This window comes from Orycteropus afer, unplaced genomic scaffold (genome assembly GCF_000298275.1).
Source record: "Orycteropus afer afer isolate SDZICR_OR568_19922 unplaced genomic scaffold, OryAfe1.0 scaffold00803, whole genome shotgun sequence".
Taxonomy (NCBI): Eukaryota; Metazoa; Chordata; class Mammalia; order Tubulidentata; family Orycteropodidae; genus Orycteropus; species Orycteropus afer.
Window position 1 is genome coordinate 574,846 of NW_006922390.1, and position 10,658 is coordinate 585,503.

General features: G+C 49.3%; 1 protein-coding gene across 1 annotated transcript in view; it reads left to right on the forward strand.

Moving 5' to 3' along the window:
• Positions 1 to 10,658, forward strand: part of PEPD (peptidase D) — a 210,743-nt gene that overhangs the window by 15,527 nt on the left and 184,558 nt on the right. Inside the window, exon 4 of the mRNA XM_007957826.2 lies at positions 8,217 to 8,280. Coding sequence (XP_007956017.1) covers positions 8,217 to 8,280 — 64 coding nt within the window. The remainder of the gene's footprint in view (positions 1 to 8,216; positions 8,281 to 10,658) is intronic.

The following is a 10,658-nucleotide window of genomic DNA, read 5'->3' on the forward strand; positions in this document are numbered from 1 at the left end:
TCGCTACTCACCAAAGTAGGAGGTGGAACAATGTTTTGTATAGTATGTTATGCCAATTGAGCTTGATGTCCCCTGCGACTATGGTCCCAAGCCCACAGGATCAACTACTTGGTCGCTCTGGGTAGCTGGCTGTGACCAAGCAATGACCATAACATTGGCCCTTGTCAGCTCTACTATACACCTGGGAATTCTGATCACTCACATAAACTTATAGGACCATTGTCTGCCAACCCTATATCTTTTCACTTTTTTGATAAAGTCTTTTGATGAACAAAAATGTTTAACTTTTACGAGGTCCTATTTGTTTACTTTGTCTTTTGTCATTTGTGCTATTAGCTGCTTATTTTGGCCTTGGCGTGTACCTTTTTGACTTTCTTGGGGTGAGGGCATTAGGCTGGCAAGGTGATGGTCCTTTTCTGGGGTCACTTGGCAGGATCCGGCCTGCCCTGACCTCTGGCTTTGCTATGAAGCCTCAGCTTTCAGCATAATTTGCAACAGATGACAAAGGGGCCCTGCTTCTGGTGAGGCTGGTGGAAGGGCAGGCAGGGCGCGGACATGCCTCTTCACCCCATCTCATCCTTCTGGCCTCCTCCTCCTCTTCATCCTCTCCCAGTGCGGAGGCCGCGTAGAACTGGAGTCCCAAGCCTCATGAGGACCCTTGTTGTGTTCCCTGCTCAGTTGCACAGAGGCCTCACTGTAACACAGGCATCCAGTGGAAATGTGCTCATTACACACCCCAAACCCACTGCCATGGAATTGATCCTGACTTACAGCGGCCCTATAGGACAGGGTAGAACTGCCCCATAGGGTTTCCAAGGCTGTAAATCTTTATGGAAACAGACTGCCTTATCGTTCTCCCATGGAGTCACTGTTGGGTTTGAACTGTCAACCTTTTTGGTTAGCAGCTGAATGCTTAACCACTGTACCACAGTGAATTGTTTCTGTCAATCTGCCTCCTAGGGTCCTCATGAGGCTCTGGGCCTCCTGGACATTCTAGTACTACACTACCCCCAGCTGTGTCAGGATGTGGAGAAGGAGGAGGAGGAGGAGGAGGGGGAGACCAGGGGGAAGATATAGGAGGAAGAAGCCAGGCCAAGATAGAGGTCTGCTCTTGCCTTCTGGACACGCCTCCTGTCTGAGCTGTCACAGTGTGCCTTCCACCTGCAGAGAAATTTGCCACAAGCTTGGCATGGGGCAGGGTTCTCTAGTCAGGGCTTCAAACTGGTTCATTCCGGTTGGACTCCCTGCTGACAGTTTGGTTTCCATCCCAAATCCACAGAATTGGAATCTACATTTTAACAAGATCCCCACGTGAATCTTACTTATCCTCAGGTAATTCTTATGTATACACCTGGGGATCATGTTAACATGTTGATTCTGATTCTGTATATCTGGGTAGAAATGCAAATTGTCAGCAGGGGACCCAACTGGAATGAACCAGTTAGAAGCCTTGGAACTTCTCAGTTAATTCATCCTGGGCCCCTCCTCTTCCTGCTCCATTGCCAGATCTAAGCCAAGAGACCAAGAGACAGGTACTATGGGGAAGGTGATGCCCACTTCCCCCAACTCTTGCCTTTCCGCACTGCCCTGATATTTATTATATTCCTACTTGAATCCTTATGACTGCCCTGGAAAAGAGTCTTACTGCCCTGCTATAAAAAGGGAAACTGGGGCTCAGTGGGATAGTGTGAGCCGTGCAGGTCCTGTGGCCTGATCTTGCTGACTGCTCAGCGTGGTGCCTCTTCAAAGTATAGCACTAAGAGTTGGGGTGATTTGTTATGTAGCCCTAGTAACTGCACCAGCCAGTGATGGAGATTTTTCTGTTGAGTGTTGACATCTAGTCTCAGTGTGAGGATACTCCCAGAATCCTTTCTCTCCCGAGTGATCACGTGAACACGGTTGTGGCCTCAGTCCTTCCTGCGAGTGGCACATCCTGGGAATAGCTGGGGCAAGTGTGCCAAGTGGTCCTTGACTCTAGTGGCACCATGGTTGTGAGCTGGCTACCCTCTCAGCCTCCCCATTAGCTTCCCTCCCTGCTCAGAGCTTGCTGAAATGCCCCACTACTCAGTGACCTGGCCTCAGCAAGTATCTGTGGACATTTCTTTCTGGAGGGTTGAGTGGCTTTGATTATATCTCTTTTTCTGTTTGTTATTTCTTTTTATGAAGCACTGACTCTTGCAAGAAGTCAGGAAATGGTGTCCACTTAGCAGACATCTGCAGGTTGAGGGCGGACATCCTTCAGGCTGTGGGAGGAGAGACTGCGGAGACTCATTCCGATGGGAAACCCTAAGCCTCCCTCTTCATGTTTCCCTACAACTACCATCTGGGGAGCCAAATGGCAATTGACTTGAGGGTTTAAAATCCAGGCTCTGATTGGTCAGGGAACAGCTGTTAGTAGTTGGATTTTTGGAGATAATCTTCATTAATGCAGGAATAATTGTGCACCTTGCCCACAGCTGGGCTTCAGAGTGGCTGTTTAAATTTCTCCTTTAGTCTGCCCTGCTTTGCCGAACCATCTGATTGTCTATGTGCATATTTAGGCCTAGATTACCTTTGAAGGTTCAAGTGGATTTGCAGGGTATGTATGTTTCCACTATTGGAAAGAGTTCCCTATGTACACTGGTCAGGCCCACTAAGCAGCCTTGGTGTGCAGGGAGGGGTCTGGCCTACAGCAGAGAGAGCCCTGTCTCCTGTAGACCCGACTCCCCTCCATGGCCGGTCCCACAGGCCTCTTCCTTCCTCTGCTCCGCTAGCACCCTCTCCTAGTCTCCTTGCCCTGAGCCTCTGGGATGGAAGGGGTTTGCTGCTTGGGAGTGGCCAGGACCGATTGTATGTCGCTGCTTCTAGCCACTCATTATCAATAAGGCACAGAGAGCAAGGCTGATGGGATTGCCTGGCCTTTGCAATCAGAACCCACCAGACTGAACATTTGACCTTTAGCTCTTGTGCTTGCTTTGAGTGTCTCTCTGTCTGATGGCTTTTGAAAATCCATCTGGCAGATAGTGCAATCCAGAGCTGTCCGGGGAAGAAACAGCTCCATGTGCAGGATCTGCCACTTCCTGCATCATTGGTCTGCCCTGTTGTCAGGATTGCAGGTACTGGTTGAGGTAGGGTGGGGGCAGACATGCACAGTTTGCTCCAGATCCCTTTTGGGACAGGATTGTGATGATTTTTAATGTTTTTATTTGGAGGCTTTAATCAAAAAAATGTGGTTTCTTTTTGAAGTAAGAGTCTAAGCATGTGGGTCCCCTGAATGAGAAGGAAATTGGCTTTCTGCTTTAGCACTCTGGGCAGCATCATAGCCCATAGGCGATCAGTGGCTTTGAGCCAAGTTGGGGGCACCCTCCAAGAATATTTGCAGCTTGCCTTTGCTCTAGGCCATGGCTGAGATTGTGGGCTTGGGATATGTAGGGAGGAGAGTGCTTATCCTGCTGAGGATCTGGGTGGGTCCAGGCTGCCCAGGAGAAGTGGAGTGAGTGGGTTTCACTAGGGCTGAGGACCCAAGGCTCTGAGCATCACTTCTTTTGATATGGGGAATGATGTGTGTGTGTGTCTGTGTGGTAGGGAGTGAGCAGAGGGTTTGACAGCCTCCTTCTCCCATTTCACATCCCACATACACACCTTGTGTTTTAATGACCTTAGCCTCTCACAGCTGCCACCTCCCTCTTTTTGCAGGGAGGTTGTGTGTGGGGCATTGTTTGAGAGGAACAAGCCTTCCTGAAAAGGGACCAAGAACCTAGGGAATCCCTTGGCTCTGACCTCAGGCCGTTCTGGGAGAGTCTGACCTTGAATAGCCTGAAGCCTGTCCAGACAGCTCTGATGGCTCAGGGACCTTCATCTGGTCCCTGTCACCTCTGGCAGTCCTCTCTGAGGAAGCACTTGTCTGCTGTCACTCATGGGAGAGGTCTCCAGTGCTAGGCACCTGCATTGTTTCGGAGAGGTCTGCTCTTCTCATTGATAGGCTAATAGAATCATGAAATGGTTGCTGACATCCATTCTGAAGCAAGTGCTGACACCTTCTGCAGTGAACAGAATGAAAGGCAGTAGCATTGTTTGTAGCTGAAGGCAGACTCTGGATGCTGGAAATTGATGGTGACTGCTGTAATTTGGCCCTATTACTTATTCATTAACCACATGCAGGTGGTCAGCTAGCCAGCAAGAACTTCTCTTAGAAATTTCCTTTCCTAGAGGGCTCCATCAAGTCTGCACAGTACAACATTCATTTACTGCCTCCTTCCCATAGGAGGCCATGCACAGGGTGTTGGCACTCACTGTGGAGTGAGCAGGCATCAGCCCTGACCCTGAGTTCTTGAAAGGCCTCCTCTAATTTTTGCTGGGGCCTAGCTTTGGGAGCTCTGGTAGCATAGTGGCTAAGGCACTTGACTGCTAACCAGAAGGCTGGCGGTTCAAACCCACCAGCCACTCCTCGGAAGGAAAGTTGGGCAATCCTACTTCCGTAGTGATACTGCCTCGGAAACCCAAGGAGGGGTCGCTATGAGTCAGGGCTGACTCGACGGCACATAACAACAACAACAACAACAACAGCTGTGGACAGAGAAGGCCTGCCTGGGCAGCAGTCCCTGGTCACTGGCCTCACCCTGGAGACATGAACCCCTTGGAGTCAGGGATCTTTCTCTTCTCCCATGCCAAAGTTGCCCCTTCCACTTGAAGGGAGAGTTTTGTGGGTAGGATTGACTTCCCTACTAGCCCATCCCCACTCCTGGCTTGAGGGTATCCTCTTCCAATCTAGTTGATTCTGTTTGGCTTTCCCATAGGAGGGGATGGAGCTCTGGTGGTGTAGTACCTAATGCATTTGACTGCTAACCAGCAGGCTGGCAGTTCAAACTCACTAGCCACTCCTTGGAAGGAAGATTGGGCAATCTACTTCTGTAGTGATACTGCCTCAGAAACCCAGGGAGGGGTTGCTGCCCACTCAACAGCAGTGAGTTTGGTTTTGGTATAGGAGGGGACCTGGCATGCGCTGCCCTTACTGGACTCCAGGCAGCGCAGGGTTCAGGCCCTTCCAACAGCCACTTAGCCCTGTCCAGTCTTGCCCTCCAGCAGGCCCAATGACCTTTTTGGCCAGCTTTGTGGGGCTCATGTGGACATGCTACTTGTTCTCCTGTTAGCTGCCCCCCTCCCCCAATTGTGGCTGTTAAGCCTTCAGTGCTGGTTTGATGTGGCAGTCTGGCACGCTTACCACTAGGGTGACATTTAAATGATTTTTACTCTAATTAGCCCCCAAAACATGAAAAATAAGTACTATGCAAACTTAATTATCTCTGTCCTTTAAAAAAGAATGAAATGCAAAGTGCTAGAAAAGATGTTCACAGCTTTGCAGGTTTTATCTGTCAAACGATCATTCCTATTATGAACCAGGCCTGCCACCAGAGACATGATTTCTGACTTTTAAGACCCTGCTATGGTCTGGCTGAACTGTGTCATTTGGCCTTCAGCGAGGAGGGCAGGCACCTCCTGGGTAGAGGGCGTTTGGTAGGGCTGGAACCCTGGGCTCACTTCCCTTGGACACTGGGGTGGCTGAGTCTCCTGTGGATTGACTGGCCCTTGCCCTGCCTTGGGTTCCCATGGTAAGTGGAATGGTGAGTGGGCAGGGACACACACAGCTCCAGGACCACCCACAGATCACAACTCCTTTGTTTTTGCCTCCTTTCCTCCTTGCCACCCCTCCTCTCATCTCCTCTGGTTCCACATTAAAAGCTTGACCTCAAGCTTACCATATTTTTTGCAAGTGATGCACCCACGTGAATAACACGCCCAAACATGTAACTCTTGGAAATTAGCATAACACATTTATGAAAATAATGTGTGGCGTGGTGATGGTGGTGGGGTTTGCATGGTTGGCAGAAAATGCATAATGTGTGTGCTATTTGTGTAAAAATATGGTACTTCTTGGAGATGTTCCCAGGCCTCAAGTCTCTCAAGTGTGATGAATGAGGCCTAACAGCTGGAACTCCATGGGCAGTGAAGATGGGAATATATTGCCTGGTGGCTTCCTTTGACAGAACTGTTTGGATGAGCTTGGAGGTTTAGGGCACCCTTTTAGAAGTAGGGGGAGGCAGAGGTAGTTGGTGGTAGAATTCTTGCCTTCCCTGCAGGAGACCTCGGTTTGCTTCCTGGCCAGTGTACCTCAGGTGCTGCCACTGCACATCTGTCAGTGGCAGTTTGTGTGTTGCTGTGATGCTGAATAGGTTTTAGCAGAGTTTCCAGACTAAGGCAGACTAGGAAGAAAGGCGTGGTGATCTATTTTCAAAAAGCAGCCAGTAAATCACAATGGTCTGATCCCTTTGTGCGTGGGGTTGCTGTGAGTCAGGGGCCAACTCGATAGCAGCTAATAACATAGAAGTGAGCGTGAATAGTCCAGGTGCCCATGCAAACGGCTGATATACCTCTCTGTAGGGAAGCCTCGAGGCTGGTCTCAAAAGCAGGTCCTCTGTGCTTCCCACATCTGTTGGGAGTATGCTTTCCAGGCATGTCACAGCTGGCAGTGATGAAGTGACTGAGGACCAAAGGTGCACATTGGGCAGGGCTTGCTGAGAATGCTAGCTGTCTATCCTGGAGCAAGGATTGAGCTGAGGAGTCAGAGTGGATGTGCTGATGGTGCCTAGACACACATTTCACTGATGGCCCTGCTCTTGCTTTTCTGGCCTGTGCTTTTGTGCATGGCTGCTGGGTAAACTCAGTGCTGTGAGTGTTGCTGCTCAGTAGCAAAGGGTCTGCAGGCTCTCCAGTCATGGCCCTGGAACTGGTACCTCCAGAGTCCTGGCGAAGTGCTTGTTATCAGTAGATGCTTGTTTATAGATGCCAGACTTTGGCCATGTAACTTTTGAGTACTATCCCGAATAAGGAAATGAATGTGGCTGAATTGTGCGTATTTAATTAACAGTAGGAGCTTGACACCCAGTGATCACTTCAGAGAAACCAAAGGGAGATAAAGCAGAGAGCTTGCAGGGTTGCATTAAACAGTCGTAAAGAGACCAGAATCTCCTCATCCTGCTAGTGGGTTTCGTAGCTGAGCTCTGCTTGCTTCTTGTGGCTGTGACCTCCCTGCTGCTGCTGCCTGCAGCTCACATGTTTGCCCGCAGGGTCCTGTGTACTCCCTGGTCACAGTCTGTTTCAGAATGCCTGTTGGGGTGGAGAGAGAAGCATGGAGGCTCAGAGAGAGCAGTGGGGCTCTGTTTCCTGGACATCAGTGAAATGGTCATTAGTGTTCCTCTGCAAAGGACAAGAATGGCACATGGGATGCCATTGCGGCACCTCACTCCTCAAGGAAGTCATATCCAAGTCCCAAAGCCCTCTCACCATCCTGTTCTCTCTGGGCCTCCCTGGGCACATTGTTCTCTGCGTCCCCCACCGCCTCTCTGTCATCTGCTCACCCCTCGAGAGCCCAAGGAACATAATGGGAAAACCATCTGCTGTTTTTTTCAGAGGCCTCTTTTGGCTTTAACACCTGGTGACTATAATAATACAAGACCACAGACAGGCTGGGGTGTGGAATGGCGCAGGACGGTGATGTGTGTCATTGGTATTGGCTCAGGGAGCCTTCCCCCATTCAGAGAGTGTTCCGCCACCTAAGTTCCCTCACCACCAGTGACATTGACTCATCTGCCAACCACAGAGACGAGGTGGGGGATGGCAGCTTGCTGAATCCAGGCTGGAGCCCTGCCCAGGACAGCTATGAGCCAGGAGCCCTTTGCAAAGTGTGCTCCCAGCCTGGCCTGCTCTCTCTATCTAGTTTCTCACGGGCTGCGTTTTCTGACATGAGTAAACTTGAATTTTTCTCATCACACTGTAATATTGATATTGACTACTTTAAAATGTTAAGTAAACTTTTTACTTTCTTTTAAAGAGGCTCTGTCTCAGTCTGTGAGACAGCTTGTTTCATGTCCCAAATGGTCGGGCACAGTGGCTGCTTCCTGATGGGCTCTGCTAGCAGTGGAGGGAGATGGTGAGGGAGTTTGTGTGCCACTGGCTGCCAGGGTCACAGACTGGAAGCAGGTGTGAATGGAGGTTGGCTGGGGTCACTCAGTGGCCCACTGGCCTTTGACCTCTGAGCCTGTGGTGGGCAGACCCCCTCAGTGCCACCTGTGGTAGGGGTGGGCCTAGGGGTCTATGGCCTGGGCTTGGTGGGTGGGAAGGTGGCGTGTGCCAAGCTGTTACTGAGCCCTGACCTAGCACTCCCTGTGCTTCTCTTTGAGGATCCATTCCAAGGAGCATTTCAAAGAGAAGTATGCCGTGAACGAGGTCCACTACTCAGATGAGGTAAGCAGCAAGTGACTCCTCCCCTCTGAGCAGCTCAGAGCTTCCGGTAACCCTTGTCTTTCTAGGCTATATATGTTCCCTGCTGCCATGGCCCAGCCCCCTCAGGAGTGCCTCTGCCTCATTTGGAAACAGCAGGCAGGACACATGCACCCCAGGCTGCTCTGAGGGTGCCATTTTGCTTGGGCAGTGCTGCTGACTCAGTAGAAGTTTCTAGTCACCAGCCTTATGGCTGCTGAGATGTGCAATGGGAGGAGGGACTCTGTGAGGTGGGCCTGCCTGTAGCAGGAGCAGAAGATCTGATCCAAGTCACTGCAGGCCTGGGTCCCCTATGTGCTGCAAGGCCCTTCCCATGGGCCTTGTGGCCTTTGGGTGCTGCTCTCACAAAAGTCTGTGAAGGCCTGAGGGGTGAGGTGGAGTTGGAGGTCACTTGGCTTTAATCTATTTCACTTTTTGGTTGCCTGCTGGGTATCGTGTGGCCTTGGTTGGTATGTGATCTGTCCTGAATTCAAACAGGTGAATGGGCTGCCTTGGCTTCACTGCTGAGGAGGGAGGGCTATGGCAGAGGTGAGAGCACAGCTCTGAGCCCCTGTGGTCTCCTGGGGGGACCGAGGTCCACTCACTTCTGACCCTGCAGTCTCTTCCTGCAGGCCTGTCTGTTCTGTCATTGGGTGCTGTGACAGCTCCATGCTCTGGCCAGGATTTCCCCAAAAGGCTACGTGAAGGAGCACAGCTCACATCCAAGGAGCCATGGGGCCCTCTTTCTGCCAGCACCTTCTGCCTACTTGGGCCATGGAGGGAGAGGGGCTTCTGATGGGTCTTTATGCCATATGATTTTAATACCAAGTTTTGGGTGACTTAGAGTGTTTGAAAAGTCTGTTAAAATGCCTGTGACCTGTCCTGTTGATCTTTGGGTATGTTGTTGTTAGGTGTCGTCGAAGCATTTCTGACTCATAGTGGCCCTATGTACAATAGAAGGAAACATTGCCTGGTCTTGCCCCATCCTCACAATCATTGCCATGTTTGAGCCCATCATCACAGCCACTCTGTCAGTCCATCTCACTGAGGGTCTTCCCCTTTTTCGTTGACCTCTGCTTTACTAAGCATGATACCCTTCTCTAGGGACTGACTGGTCCCTTCTGACAACATGACTAAAGTATAAGACATGAAGGCTGGCCATTCTCAATTCGAAGGAGCATTCCAGCTATACTTCCTCCAAGACAGATTTGTTTGTTGTTCTGGCTGTCCATGTCAATATTCCTTACCAACACCACAGTTCAAATGCAGATTCTTCTGCGGTCTTCTTTATTCATTATCCATCTCTCACATGCATATGAGTCTATTGAAAATACGTGGTTTGGATCAGGTGCACTTCAGTCTTCAAAGTGACATCTTTGCTCTTCAACACTTTTAAGAGGTCTTTTGCAGCATATTTCCCAGTGGAGCATTTCATTTCGTTTCTTGACTGCTGCTTCCATAGGCATTGATTGTGGATCCAAGTAAAATGAAATCCTTGTCAACCTATTTTTTCCTCCATTTATCATGATTTTGCTTATTGGTCCAGTTGTGAGGATATTTGTTTTCTTTATGTTGAGGTATAATGTATACTGAAGGTGGTAGTCTTTGATCTTCATGAGTAAATGAAGTCTTCTTCTCTTTCAGCAAGCAAGATTATGACCTCTGCACATTGCAGTTTGTTAGAGTCTTCCTCCAATCCTGATGCCATGTTCTTCTTCATATAGTCCAGCTTCTCAGATTATTTGCTTAGCATACAGATTGAATAAATATGGCGAGAGGATACAACCCTAGCACACAGAACCCTGACATAAAGCTTTCTTGATTTTGTACCATGCACTCTGCCCTTGTTCTAGTCAAAGGACTGCCTCTTGGGCTATGTACACGTTCCTCATGAGTATAATCAAGTGTTCTGGATTCCCTTTCTTTGCAGTATTATCAAGGATTTAGTATGATCCACACACTTGAGTGCCTTTGTGTAGTCAATAAAACACAGGGAAACATCTTTCTGGTATTCTTTGATTTCGGCCAAGATCCCTCTGACATCAACAGTGATATCCTTCATTCCACATCCTTTTCTGAATCTGGCTTGAATTTCTGGCAGTTCCATGTTGATGTACTGCCATAATTGTTTTTGAATTATTTTCAGCAAAATTTTACTTGTGTGTGGGTTTAATGATGTTTTTTGAGAATTTCCACATTCTTTTGGATTGCCTTTCTTTGGAATGGGTACAAGTATGGATCTCTTCCAGTCAGTTGGCCTGGTAGCTGTCTTCCATGACTTAGACAAGTAAGCACTTCAGTGTTGTTTCTGTTTGTTGAAACATCTCAGTCGGTAGTCTGTCAATTCCTGGAGCTTTGTTTTC